Source organism: Pseudomyrmex gracilis, unplaced genomic scaffold (genome assembly GCF_002006095.1).
Source record: "Pseudomyrmex gracilis isolate BER0280 unplaced genomic scaffold, ASM200609v1 scaffold_80, whole genome shotgun sequence".
NCBI classification, from domain to species: Eukaryota; Metazoa; Arthropoda; class Insecta; order Hymenoptera; family Formicidae; genus Pseudomyrmex; species Pseudomyrmex gracilis.
Genome location: NW_018020664.1, coordinates 159,156 through 174,084, shown reverse-complemented (window position 1 = coordinate 174,084; position 14,929 = coordinate 159,156). Strand labels below are relative to the sequence as shown.

The window sequence follows — 14,929 nt, the reverse complement described above, 5'->3', positions numbered from 1 at the left end:
AGTCCGGGAACTTTCCGGACAAACTGTGTATATACACATCGGGACAATATACCTCGCTAGGTCTAGATCTTTACGTATTTCGCGCAATTTATATTGTTTAATTCTGCTATATTACACAATAACTAGAACTCGACGTGATAATTCGAGACGGAATTTTGTAAAAATTTTATCAGACTTTAATAAAGTTTAACATATGTAAATTTATCTCTAGATTATTTTTACGTAAATATATCTCTCGATTTATAATAAGACGTGAAAAGGAGGAGATATTCACTCACCGATACATTACGCGCTCCTGATGATCGGCCTCCCGGTAGATCTTGTAGTACATCGCGATCATGATTATCCCCGGCACCCAGAAGCTGACGCTGGAACTGATTACGGCGTACAACTTGTTCACTTGGAACACACACACATCCGGATAGTTCTTCCTATATTCCAGATGTTCCTTCGTGGTGTACCAGCCGGCGAAGATCGGCAGGAAGCTCATAACTATCGGCGAACACCACACGATGCTCAGCATGATTCCCAATCTCACGTTCGTCATGATCGAGTGGTAGTCCAGCGGCTGAACGATAGCGTAATATCGGTCCACGCTGATGCAGCAAAGATGGAGAATGCTGACGGTGCTGAAGAAAACATCCAGGGAGTTCCACACGTCGCACATAAAGTAGCCAAATAGCCAGCGTCCGGAAAGTTCCACGGAGGCGTTAAACGTCATCGCGAACAAAGCTACCAGCATATCCGCGAGCGCCAGCGACATCACGAAATAGTTCGTGATCACTTGGAGCTTGCGATGCCGCATAACCGAGACGATGACCAGCAGGTTGCCGAAGAGCGCGCAGATGATGATAAATCCCATGATGAAAGCCTTGATGGTTAAAAAGAGGATGAACTCGATCTCGTGGTGATCCGTGCTTGTGTTCCGTTGATCGATGTTGAAAAGAAAGTATTTCGATGAGTTCGTCAGGTTATCCAGGTCTTCCATCTGCGTCTCGTTGAATCCCATCTTGAAGACCTGGATTTTTCCCTCGATTCTCTCCCCTCGATTGCTAAATGCTTTTTTTTTTTCACATAAATACATGACACTTATATAAGACGTAAATAAAAAACTCAAGTATTTTTGTTTTCTATAAGCGCTCTAGTGTTATTTCAAACGTTTACTATATAATTATCGGCGAAATCAGTGTAATTAGATATGCATATTCCAACTGCGAGCGCGTAACTCGCTAACATTAAATGACCATTGATTATTACCGCGCGATATTATGCCCGCGCGTCCATCGAAATTAGATTTGAATAAGGCTCGGGAGATGCATACAAATAACGAGTCGTTCGAAACTATAATCAAAGTTTCGAACGGTACACAACGCCAGTAATAGGAACAACAAACACGAATGAACACGTCGCGCGAATATCGTTTCGGAAGATGTGATTAAACGTTCCGTTTTAAAACGCGAGATGTGGAATTTCGAATTTTACGACACTTCGCGCAATTATAACTTGCGAAAATTTAATTATCGTCGCTAGCGACACGCGCGCAATACGAGTATTAACACACGCGTGGACAAATGTATGCGCGGACAACAAATTATGTACTTGGAAAAAAAAAAAAAAAAAAACAACGCGTGTGTAATAAATAAATTTTATTTTTTCTCTTCTATAAAGCCGTAAAGCCGTCCTTGCGTAATTATAGCGGGCCGCACGCGTATATATGCAGAGGCGCGACGCGTGAATAATTTTTCTCACGTGAGAAAAGTCGCTTGACTTGACTATCGGTTCGAATAAGAATTTTTTTTTTCCCGGAACACGAAAGCTGTGTAACATAATTGTCAGCATGGAATAATTACGCAAATCACGGTCATTTGAATGCAATTTGCTCGCTCGGCTGTAGTTCTCTTTTTTTTTTTTTTTTTCAAAAATTACATCCTCGACGTAACTAAAATACATAGCGTATGAGAATGGTTACGTGTGTGTGTGTGTGTGTGTGTGCGTGACTCTTCGAAATAATAAAATAAAAATATTTTTAAACGGCAAACAAGTGACCGAGAGAGTAAGAATTGATGATCTCGAAGGCGAATGAATAACACGTACGTATATAGTTGGAAATGCGAGACACGAAAAGAAAATAAACGTATAGCCACGTCGGCGTTGCAAAGTCGACTCGCTTCACTTCATGTCCGATCAAGCGTGTGAATATTCCACTCCCTAACGGCGCCTATATAAAAAAAAAAAATCTGTTATCCGTTATTATTTCTACAATGAAATACGCGCGAAATGTGTTCGAAACGCGGGAAACGATTATGAAACTCGTACAACTTGTCAAATACACACGTGAAAGCGCACATTGTGCTACTGAATAGTGATCTTTGAATTGGAAAAGCGTTGTAACGCAAGCGTAGCGCACAGTCTTTGCAACGTCTTTGATACGATATTGAATAAATATCGGACAGCTCGAAGAATAATGTAGCATAACGTTGTAGAGCGCGCGGGATGAAAATGTAATTCGATGAGATGTAAAATTCACAACTCCATTCAAGTTACATACGCGCCGGGGTTATGCGCGTATATTTAATAATTGCATTCGTTCTGAGGGAGAAAAGTTGGTTTTCAAATCAAATAAATATATTTTCTTTTATATTTTTTGGCTTTTTTGATGAAAGAAATTATTTATTTTATTTATAAATAAAAGTAATTCAATATTAACAACAAAAAGCTTAAGCTCGTGTTCAGCTAGCAGATAGTTTTACAGATCCGCTACTATATGCTGCATGCAAATATAATTTTTAAAACGTGCAAATTAATACGCATACGAAATTCGAATTGATTTTAATTCAAAAATATATCTAATATGCCTCATTTACATTTCGATGTATGTAAGTCTTATCCATTTTATGCTCAACTAAAAATTTCACATGTCATTAATAATTAAAAATTTAATTTACTTTAATTATAAATAAATATGCAATATATATAACATTGAGTACATCATTTTATGTCCATACATTTTTTACGTTTAAATATTGTTTTCATAAAATATACATATTCTTTATTAATTAAAACATATTGGGTTTTTAGACTAAAAAATTCAAGTTTTTTTTACCTAAAAAAATGCATTCTAATAAATATTTGATGAAATATTAAAAGACAAAATATAAATTAAAATATAAAAACAGTTGTTTAAAAATTACATATATTCTTGTAAGCATGTAAATGCTGAAATTAAGAAAAGAAGACGTTTTAAATACAAGTAAGTAAATACGTCGTTGCACCAACAGCACCAATCGAATAAAATAAAGTTTCTCGAATAAATATTTTTGTTTCAAGGTAAAGTTTTTTCTCAATATAAAAAGAGATTGAAAGAAACTTCTGGACGGAGGAAAATGGTTAAAAAACAAATCTATTTAAAATCGTTAGATAATTGATCTATTTCCGTGTACAGAAACCGGATCGAAAACAGCATTGTCTTAAAAATAGAAAAAAAGATCATCCTGTTTAAATGTTTAAATATCGGTAGCTAAACTTTGTCCATTACGTAATGACGAAAATATGTGCGACAAAAGCGGAACGAAATAAATTAATTTTAATAGGCTAAAATTTTCTTCGTGATACCTGTCGCGCGCACATTACTATCGTTGCGTTTCATCTACGCGTATCAATCGATTTTCGATGTGGCTGACATATAAATGTTGACAGATACCACCACCTTGAAAGTCATTATTGCCCATATAGCTATTTTCATGATTATGTTTCAGTTGCTCTGAGTAAACAGCTTTAGTTTCATGCCGATAATTTATACCGTGCGGAACTTATTTTCTCTGTATATCTAGACATGCCATCTTTTGATGTGCGCGATTATCTGTCCGCTAAATGCGGGACAGAATTTTATATATAGCGACTCCGCATATAATTACATAGAAATGAGCGTGAGATTGCGCAAATCGAAAAACAGATAATTAGAATATTATAATTAGTTAGCTCCCCGCAGAGATAAAGTTTGGAATTGTATTAACTGTTAATTTGGCATAATATTATAAATAGGATTATTTTCTTTCAAATCAAAACGTTTGTCTCAGTCAATGTTTGATTCAGTCGCAGTGCGTATATTTACAATTCAAACCAACGTTACTCAGTCACAGAAAAATAAAAAAATAAATAAATAAATAAAAAACATCAAAGGATCAACAAATTTCCGTAATTAAATCGTAACAGGTGGAAATGAGGAAGTGAAGTGAATTGATATATTATATTTGTCACGAAATAATTTCATACAAAGCTGCAAAACGTGCGGCCAAACTGCGTACGGAATTTGAGGGGATTATTCGGCTTTTCGAATTTTCGTGAAATTACAACGTCCCATGTGGGTGTCGAGAAGCATCGATGACGCTTTTCTATGATCTGGCTGACGCTTTACGTACGATGCATCCCTTCGAACGCTTGTATACTTTTAAAGTAAACATCGAACTAAACGCAATAACGGGAGCGAGATTTCAAAGCCTTTTTTTTTGCCACACAAAGGAAGAAATAAAACGAAATTACCGATACATTTTGATGCCAGCCCTTTTATCGAATACCATGTTGTTGAAATGTCAAACTTTATACGTTAAGTCATAAATTCACGTTACGTCTCATCGTGACGCCCGCGTTCGGGAATATAAAATATAAAAATGAATTATTATTGTTGGGCAACGTGGTTGATATTAAACGTGACATCTGTTAGATTCAGCAATATGCGAACGCGGCCTTCACGGAGGGGGGCTAGACATTTTTTCAATTTTCGGTGCAGGACAACTGTTTTTTTTTCTGTTTCTTTTTTTTTTTTTTTTAATTTTAATCAACTCACATCAACATCGTGATATCGAGGAACAATAGGTTGAAATTAGACCACCATCATTGATCTCTTCAACAGAGGAACATCCATCCCTGGGATTCAGCACGTTGGTCTAGCACACGGCATTATTTTTGTGAACGAAGAAGTGTCACTTTTATTTTTTTATTTTTCTCATAGCGAATAATAAAACACGTACGTGTGTGTATCAGAATTTCCCCGCCGTCATATTCGTAGATATTTTCTGGATTCACACGAAATGTCTGTATGTGTGTGAGAGATAAAATACGCGGATACGCGCAATACCCGACGTGTAGCTCACACGGCTCGCGAGCCCGCAGTGAACTGTGGGTGGTTGCTTCGTAGGCTTTCCCGCTTTCCGCCGCGCCACCCTGTCTGTACCTTTCACCCTCGTCCTCACTCCCCCATCACATCGGACGACGGAGCTACTTCCTCCCCTTCAGTCGAGAATCCCTCCACCGGCTCTGCCACCCTCTCTCACTTCTCTCCCCGCCTCGAAGTGAGTCTTTACGTTCATTCCCTTACTTTCAGACCACTATCGGAAGAGAAAATGCTTTCTTACCCTGGTCCGTTGCCGTTCGCGTTCTCCGCCGTCCCGCAAGGTTGAAAACAAATTTAATTAGCGAAAAATGAAGGTACAGAAATCTGGAACTGGAGAGGTCAGCTAAATGTTACAATACCAATATTATTATTTTATTTAACGCCTCTGCGAATTAATTGGTAAAAACTAATTACATAATATTTAATATATACCATAATAATAATTGTAACGCTAATACAATTTCATTGTTAAAAGACAAAGTTGTTCCACACAATAGAAAGCTATAATTTTATAAAAGTGTGATAAAATTATAGCGCTTTTTTGTGTAATAAAAAAATCTAACTTTTAAATATTTTTACAAATTAGAATTTTAAAGTTGTAAATTGCATTGTTTCAATTTCTCGAAATCAACAAAAACAAACTCAATTATTCAAGTAAACATTGTTTATCACTGTGCGATTTATTGAATGGTCTATAAATGTTTTAAACTCAAAGCTTAGTGGCTCAATAGCTTAAACGCAGTAAAGCGATCGAAAACTACATTAAAATTGACAATTTATCACATCGAAGAACATAAATTTGTGTTATAACAAAAGTGTGGTAGAACTCTAACGAAAAAACTTAATACAAGAATTAACGCAAAATTATATAAATTAGTTTTGTGTTAAAACAAAATATATTTATTTTTATTACTATTATTCAATTTAACAAACAATGTGTTCTGTGTGTGTCAAGATATATATATATATATATATATATATACATATACGATAAGAAAGATGCATACATTAATACATAAGTGCAATAAAGACTGGAAAAAATCGATAATAAAGGTCAAGTCATTACGTAGGATCTCACGAGCATCTCTTTAAATCACATATTTTATGTCTCTCTAGGATTATTTGTTTTGTTGCTATTCGTTTCGAAAACGTCTGTTGGCAGGCCTTTTGCTGTCTGGTGATTTCCGCATTTGGGAAGAAGCATATGTCACACACCGTTCTGTGTGTGTTTCGCAAACCTTTCACATATCTGTAGGCGGTATATGTAGGAATCCCGTTTAAAGTTCGTTCTCAGTCGATAACTAAATATGCGCTTGCGTATGTGTGCTGAGAGAAACCGGCCCGGAAAATCTATGATAGCGGAATCGTCGGGATTCGAACTGGGATTCCAAATTCCAAAGACTGCGAGACTCGTGACCGAGACCGCAGAACCGCTGGGCCGGTCCGCTTATGAAGCATTAAGAATCTACAGAATATCGGAATAAACATGTGTATCTTGTCGCTGAAATTATTGTGGGAATGTAATCGCTCGCATGTAAATTGCGGCCAATGTTGTGACCTCATAAATAATAAGCAGCGACGACGAAGTGGTTATCCTTGTCACGTTTTTCATGCAAGAAAGTTATTAATAAGTGTTATTTGCGAACTGTTATAATTGACTTTTTACGAGAGATCGTAAATCGTTTAATCACTTGTTGAAGCAATAATACATGCAATGTACGAAACGGAGCTGGCTACAATAAACAAATTTCGAAAGATAAGGAAGGGATAACTACGGGTTCTCGACTTTTTTTTTCTCTAAAATGTTTTCTTTTTTTATTAAAAATTCTAATATTTACAAAAGAGTATAAATTAAAATGTGATCATTCGACTTAGCACCGTTGCCCTTACCATCTACAGATAATATTGCGTTAATTAGACGATTTTATTGCAAAATCCTCTCGCACGCAAATTATATATATTCTGTGTGTATAATCATTGTCATGTAATCAACAAAAAAAAAAATACTTTTTAAAATTGTATTTATATTTTTTGTTACACATATAAATAACTATATATATATGGGTTTCTTTAATTCTATAGTAATTACTTTACGCAAACGCGAACAATTTCCCGTGACTCTTCGGATAAAAAAAAAAAAATCATTTAATAATCGAGCGTAATGTGTTTACACAGAATATTTCATAAAAATTAAACATCGTGCTATATTTATAAAGCATCATCAACGTTTAGGATAGAATTTGCGCGAAAAAAATATTTCGAACTTTTATCGAACTGAAGTACTTTTATATCGAAAAATAAAATAATGAAAAATCGCTTAATTATTATAGAGTCACAAAATTTCAAGCAGCCCAATCGGTGTTATTAGTTAGATAAGACCGCTAAGTAGCAAGCCTTTGACGAGCTGACAAAATGAGAAAGAAAAAAGACAACCAAAAGTAACTTCATTTATTTTAAACTTTTTTTTTTATCGCATATTATTTACGAGTTTTAATCGGAAAAGAAAATTATATGACACTTACTGCAAGAGAAAAATAAGCTTCGAAAAAGAAAATCCGACGTTCAACTTTCTAATTTCGTCATTAATTTTTCCCGACGACAATAAAAGCGCCTAATTACTCGCTAGTCCTGACCGATGGTTGTCTTGTGCCGAAACTGGGTTCCAGAGGCACCAGAAAAGTGACTTTCTCGCTCGCGCTGGCGCCGTCCTGTTTCGGAACAGAGACATTCTTCCTGATGGGTTTTTGCGGCCGCTGAACGGTCTTCTCGTACGCGATGTATTCCGGTCTGAAAACCGGTCGTTGCTTCTTTGCCAATTGATAATCGGCGGAAGTGTTCTCCGGCACGTAAGTCGGCTGGGTCGGTTTAACCGGTTGCGATATCGGCGTGACGCTGTAACCGGCGTTGATCAGAGCGGACAGCTCTTCCTGCGTCAGAGTCTGTTGATGCTTAGGCGAGGGAATTCGCACAACCTGAGGAACGTTCAACTGATCTTGCTCGATGACCTCTTCGATGGTGATGGATTTGACAGGAGACTTCTTCAGGAGACCCGATTGAGTGACGTACACAGAAGATTCGGTCGGCCGCGCTTTCAGCTTGTGCGCTTGACGCGGTTGAGTGATAACTGGCTGAATGTAAGCTTGTTCCTGCGAATCATCGGATTCGTCCGGCTTGGTCACAGTTCGGGGAGCGTACGTGGAACCGGAAGCCTGATATTTGTTCACGTCGTCGTTGGTGAAGTAACTGTTGGGTGGCGGGAGCTTAGGATTGTTGGGCAGGAGGTACTGAATGACTGGGGTGCCGTCAGGATTCGCTTTCTTGGCTTCAGCTTGAGCTCTGGCAACCGCCAGGATCTCGCTGTTGGCCTTGGCGCGCGACTGCTGATACACCTTGTACAGAGCCTCGGCCTGCGCCTGCGCGAGCGCCTGAGCCTGAGCTTGAGCGCGCAGCTGATTCCTCTCGAAGTTCAGAGCGTCGTGATGAGCCTTCTCCTGCGCTCTCACATGGGCTTGCTGTTGAGCCTCGACCTGACGTATAGCTTCGGCGTGAGCCTTTTGCTCGGCCTCCGCCTGGATTCTTCTGGCCTCGGCGGCCTCGGCGGCCGCTTGCGCCTTCAACTTCGCTCTGTAAGCGGCCTCCGGATCTTTCGGCTCCAGCCGACCCTCGTTATGCGCCTGTCCGGCCTGGCTCACGGTTTCCCCCTGCTGAATTTGTTCCAGAGCGCTCTGCTGTCTGTATCGCTCGTGATCAATTCTAATCTGCTCCAGAGCTGCGTTGTGGTGCTTCTGATACGACTCCTGGGCGATCTTCTGGAAGGCCAGAGCCTGCGCCTCCGCCTGAGCCTGTGCCCTCGCGTTCGCTTCGACATCAGCATGAGCCTGTGCCGGATCCACGTAACTGTCGTACTGCGGGGACGGTCTGAAGGGTTGAACGTTCTTTGCTTGCGAGTAATCTGCCTGCGGTGTCTGATACTGAACCTGGACCGGTTGCTCGACCGACTGATACGTCGCCGCGATTCGCTGCTGCGGCGGATAGCGCGGGGGTGGACTGGTCTCGATGTGGTACTGTTCGGGTAACTGCGGAGCAGCCGTCGGTTTGACGTAACTTGGCTGCGAATAGCCCTTGGCCTGTGTTGTCGGAATCAAATTGAACTCCTGAGCTTGATTGGCGGACACCAGTTGCAACAACTCTTGCTCGAAGTTGTTCAGTTTCGGTGAAGAACTGTAGGATTCCACTTGATACGTGGACGCTCCGGACTGGCCGCGCGCCTGAATCGGCGCGACTATTTCCTGGGCGTACGCCTGCGGGTGTATTTGCTGCGGTCTCGGTCTGGGCGGTGCCACAGCGGGTTTACGGTAATTGTAATACGCCTGCTGCAATTCCTGTTGCTGTTTGGCGTAACCCGGAAGCGGCCTGCGCTGAGGCGCATTGCTCGGAGAGTACGCCTGCGGTTCGGTATTGGTAAATTGTCGCAAGACGGCCAAGTATTCCGGCGAAAGCTGAAATTCGAGTAGTTCTTGTGTCAACGATACGTTCGTCTTAATCAAACAGTAACAAGATCGGAAGAAGTAACAATTATCAAGTGTAGTGTATTTTATCAGTACATTTTTTATATATAATTTTAAACCACTTATTTGGGTTTACAGAAGATTCCCCTTTCGATTCGTTGTTCTTTTTTTTTTTTTTCTGTCGTGATGACGAGATTGATTGTGCAAACAACAATTGACGGGGAAAAAGTTCCGATAAATCGCCGAAGGTTACTGGTCTTATTAACAAGCTTGTTACCGCGGCGAATATTAGTCAATAGAAATCGTAAAGAAGTGAGGGTCGCGAAAATGAGTCATCATCTCGCGTTGTAACGGTCGCGCAAGGCCGCGGGAAAAGTAAGGTAATAATCGTACGACATTTGATAAAACACGGGAGCTTTGCAGTCGGGTGGGTGTGGTTCTACCGGTTTCTATCAGGTCGGAGTGATTAGAAGGTGTGCAAACTTACCAGTTATGCAAGCGAGAGATTGCATTCGAGTACGGCGCTGCCGAGCAATCACGAGCGAACGCGTAGGAGGCATTTGAAGACATAGATCGCGTATACGTCGGAATATGGATCCGCCGGTACGTTGATTTTTTTTTTTTTTTTTTTTAGATCGACGTGAAAAATTTATTTAAAAAATAAAGTAAAGATATGAAAAATAAAACACAAAATGGCAACAATATGGCATAAAATAATTTTCTTGTGAAAAAACAAATTTAATTGTTTTCTGCTTTGTATTAATTTACAAGTAATAATGATTTGCAGAAAAGTTTCCGTAAAACTATCTACAAATATATGCGCATCATTTATAGAAGTAAACATAAAAGAAAGTGAAAAGAAATGAATAATTATATTATTCCTCTCGATATATTTTTCGAGCTCGTAAAAGCGTGCGAAAATTAATTTCGTTTGTGATACATAAGACACAAAAGTGAAAGAAAGAAACATCCGGCATTTCGCGGCTTTTGTGCGGCACACGGAACCATACAATCTCTCGTTATTCTCGAAGTGCAAGTGAAGGTGAACTAGAAATCCTCGTGCAAGCAACGAAAGTAATAGAGTCTCGAGCCGCTATCACGTTGCGCCACGTTCTACTTCAGAACGTTTAGATCTTGAAAGCGGATCTAGGCGTCCCTCTTGTGGGGCCGCGCCATTCGTTTCCAATACCGTGAAAAAATGGACCGTTAGTCAGACCGTGTTAGTGGGTGATAGGCGGTCAATAGTTATGGTTGACCGACGACAAAACGATGCCGAACGTTCGACGGGGAGAACATTCGGCGTTCAGCATTCCGCGGCACGATTAATCTCTATCTCTCTCTCTTTCTCTCTTTTTCCCCCTTCCTTCCTCTCTCCCTCTCCCTCTCTCTCTCTCTCTCTCTCTGTTTCTCTCTTACAACGCCGAGATAATTTAACATAATGCGTACTCTTGTATAATTTCATACCTCTTGAGAGTCATCGCCGTGTCGAATGACAAATTGACTGGTTTGAGGTCCGTAAACGCCGCCACTCGAGATCGGCGATCTCTTGACGGGATCCTTGATATCGAACTCTAATAAGACGATATCGTCGGCGGTGGCCGGTGACGATTTTTTGGCAGCGATCTCCTCGCCAGAGGAGATTGCCAGAAGACCTGCAAAAATCCCAAAATAAAAAAAAACTATTGTAACAATTAATCTTTTCATTTTTATATGTGCAGAGAGAGGAAAAAAAACACGTTAAAAAAATTTCGTCAGCCGACGAAAGTTAAAATTATATTCGAAACGTTCCGGATCATTTTTGTGAAATTTATCGCAAATACACCTTGCAAAATATTTGGCTCGTATTTGTCGAGAATTAGTTATTTCAATTGTTAAAAAAAAAACTTGTATTCTTCTCTTTGCGTAAAAATTTTACGAACCTACAATTTTCAAACTTGACACGTTGTCACATACAGCCTTGTGCGTGTACGTGAATGTTATAAATTATTAATATTTTATTTTAGTTATATTTTATTAATCGAATAATTTAAAACTGTGAAGGTCTCTCACATATTGTCCAATCGAATCATGAAACGCGCTCACAACTGCGCTGAGAAAGCAATGCAGATAGAGAAAGTTACAAGAGCAACGTGCAGTCGAGAAACTTTTCCCACGGATTTTACTTTCAATATTTTTCAGACGTCTCTTCCCGCCGCGATAAAAAAAAAAAAAAGAGGATAAAATTCCACGCAAACTAAGCACACGAACTTGATTGCCAACGAACTGAAACGCAGGATATTGTAATGTGACTGGGCGTCTTTTTGAAGGCTAATTACACGACGAACGATGAATTTCTTTGGTGATTTAACAAGTGGAAAGTATGCGCGCAAGTCCGGTCAGCTTTCTTTCCTTTGTTAATCCGTGAGACACCGCGGATATGAGTAATTTTTTTCCTGCGTTGAGTAATACTACATGTGTGCGTCCTTAGGTGGAAGCCGCGATTAAGTAACATCCTTTATTTCACGTATACGCGCGTATGATTAACAAATCCTACCTAATTAACGCCTCGCGAGTTTTGCGCGTCTTCGATGCGTGCCACGAAAAATGTTGTATTTTTAGCGCAAGATCGTAATTTTGATTTATTCTTCGCGTAAAACACATTTGCGATTCTCTTTTCACATTTACATATCAAAAACCATCAAAGAAAATATTAAGTAAGATAATAACCGTTCGCAAAATATTAAATAAATATTAAATAAAATATTAAATAATCGTTCTCGTGTTTCTTTCAAAAATATGCTCTTTCGAAATGTTTTTGCGTTTCTTTGTTTTCCGTCCGAATTCTGTCTCTCTGAAATCCATTGCAAATTAGGGTTAATCCGTTCGAGCCGTCAAATTAAAGCTTAATCATGTAATCGGGACAATGTGCAAATGATTCGTGGCATCGACCCTTCACTCTCGACTACTCTTTCTCATGCAATCTGATAGGGATCAAGATTCATTAGAAACATTCAATTGCGTTTCAGCCTGAAAAATGCTTCTAACAATGTCCGGAGAAACTTGCCCTTTATAACTTGATACTTTGAAATAAAAGAACCAATGAAACCAGAGAGAACAATAATGTAAGATAGATAAAAATTTTTTTTTCTACAACACAAATATCCTAGTTATGTTGTTAAAATTAAATATTCAAAATATTTTACACTATCCGTTTTACCTTTATTTATTTATGCAATGAGAAAACAAATGTTAATAAATATAAATACAAATAAAATTGTAATATATAATATATAATTAACATAATATAACAAATAATATATAATAAAATAAAACGTGTACAAAAGTACAAAGTTTACATTGCGTAACAATTAATTATAGCGATTTTTAGCTGCATTATGCGTGAGCCCGAACGAATAAACAGGTTATTTTTATCCGTCTGATATTTCTGCTTTGGCAATACGCGCGACATTAAACCAGTATTACTGTGACATACTGTTTTACTGGCAGTTTTCACTTTTCAATCCTGCGTCGATTTGTGCGCGAACTTCCGCTTTAACCACAAGCGATCGTATCCATTCACTCTTGCTTTCTCGAGCGGTGCATATGCGAGCGCGGCAATACATTGCAAACTTTTTGCATTCTCGGTATCTCTTTTATACAAAAATTCGTAACGTAGCACTATAAAAAGATGGCAACACACAAAAATTTTACTATAATAATAACTCGATCGCGCAAAACGAAACGCGCTCATCCATAAAATTGCACACATACATGTCGCGGAAAAATATCAAAGAGATTACTGCCGCCCCAGGTAACTTCCTGAATATATCATCAACGTATGATAATGGAAATTATAAGCTACTAATTTATATGCAATTTAGATGTAAATCATAAAACAGAGATGATATTAACGTATGTATGATATAGAGTATTTATATACACACTTTTACGTTATTTAGATTAAAAATGTGTGTGAACTGCTACACGCGCGACGGTTGCTTTTATCGAGAACGATGCAAAACTTTCTTCTCTCATTTTTCTCGCCCGTGTATTATAAAAATCTCTGAAATACTTCTTTCTTTGTTTTTTGTTTGGTTTTCAACCCCGTTCTCTCGCAAAATAAACTTCACCAAAAATTCAAACGTCAGATCTCTGTCCTCTTCGCACAAAACACACCTGTCGTTTATTAAGAAGCACACGCGTATGAAATACGCATCGTCGCACGTACACACTTCGCAGCGTGCTTTTCACAGAGAAAATACGTCGATCGAAGGAAAAAAAATTTTTTTTTAACAGCGCCGCAAGCGATTTTACACCGTGAAGTTTGTTTTTTGTTTTTGTTTTTTTTTTGTTTTTTTTTTTGTAGTTTTGATTTTTTTTCCTCTATCTTGCGCGATGTGTCGCACTCACCTGCGAAAATAAGCAGCAACATGACGGGAGTAAACGGAATAACGGGAGTATAGCGAGCGAATGTTCAGTGGAAGTGGATTGCTAGTCGCTTTATAGACCGAAAGGGAAAGGCCGCGCCCCGAACTAGGTGAGATTGTTCTATCTGCTTTTCCGCGATACTCGTGTGTCGCGTATTCAGGGAGTATACGCGCGTATATATCTCCGATTATGTACGCAGATTTGGATTCCCTCTTTTCTCTTCTTATCTCGAATTTTCTTTTTCGCTTGTGCCCCACACACGCACGCATATATATGAAAAATTTTACACACACAAATATGTATTGATAATGTGTACATGGGGGACGTATGTGTAATGCGCGTTATTACGCACCAGTTGCTTTAAGGACACAAAAATGAGAGAAACGACAAGTACTCGCTCGACAAAAACGCCAATAAACGCGATAAAAAACATTCTATTCAGCCTGCTCGCGTCAGGCTAGATATAGTAATTTTTTTTTACATGTCTCTATAAGTGCGCGCGCGAGCGCGCGCATCTTCTTCGGAAAATCTCTCCTCTGTGTGTCCGCAATTGTTTTCGCATCTCTCCCGTCAACAACAAAGCGATGTGTTCTCACAACGCGCCGTGTATAAATTTACATTGTATAAGTCAAAGTCCGGGGGGGGAGGGGAGGGGGCGCAAATATACACGTGCGCCCGCTCGAGCTAGTGTGACTAACAATAAGTACACACGATGTAATGCTTTGCTCACTACGAACTACCGTGGGAAAAGCGGTCGGAAAGAGATTTTTTTGCGCGCTTCGGGTTTTATACACACCGCGTCTCCGCGCGTCTCGTATAAACACAGTGTATACATCGCACGCAT

General features: G+C 39.2%; 2 protein-coding genes across 3 annotated transcripts in view; both read right to left on the bottom strand.

Annotated features, from left to right (window-relative positions):
- LOC109855053 (octopamine receptor beta-1R-like) overlaps positions 1-5,146 on the bottom strand; it is a 23,726-nt gene extending 18,580 nt beyond the window's left edge. The window contains exons 1-3 of one of the 2 annotated variants that reach the window (XM_020428862.1): positions 5,028-5,146; positions 4,844-4,943; positions 279-1,059 (exon numbers count right to left, since the gene is read on the bottom strand). In XM_020428862.1, the coding sequence (XP_020284451.1) occupies positions 279-1,009 (731 nt within the window). In that variant the 5' untranslated portion in view covers positions 1,010-1,059; positions 4,844-4,943; positions 5,028-5,146. Of the gene's footprint in view, positions 1-278; positions 1,060-4,843 lie in introns of both variants that reach the window. The other variant, XM_020428860.1, reaches the window with a different exon arrangement.
- Positions 5,147-7,603: 2,457 nt separating this feature from the next.
- On the bottom strand, positions 7,604-14,142 carry LOC109855080 (uncharacterized abhydrolase domain-containing protein DDB_G0269086). The gene is made up of 3 exons (XM_020428911.1): positions 14,068-14,142; positions 11,143-11,330; positions 7,604-9,669 (listed from the first exon to the last, which is right to left on the bottom strand). Exons 1-3 carry the CDS (start codon positions 14,087-14,089, stop codon positions 7,786-7,788), a joined length of 2,094 nt encoding a protein of 697 aa, XP_020284500.1. The 5' UTR covers positions 14,090-14,142; the 3' UTR covers positions 7,604-7,785.
- Between the last annotated feature and the right edge of the window lie 787 nt (positions 14,143-14,929).

Excerpts from the sequence above, each read along its gene's own strand:
- LOC109855080 (XM_020428911.1), bottom strand. The coding sequence starts at position 14,089 with ATGTTGCTGCTTATTTTCGCAG. Across the intron at positions 11,331-14,067 it reads GTTGCTGCTTATTTTCGCAG|GTCTTCTGGCAATCTCCTCT; the intron begins GTGAGTGCGACA and ends GGATTTTTGCAG. Across the intron at positions 9,670-11,142 it reads ACGGCGATGACTCTCAAGAG|CTTTCGCCGGAATACTTGGC; the intron begins GTATGAAATTAT and ends CTCGAATTTCAG.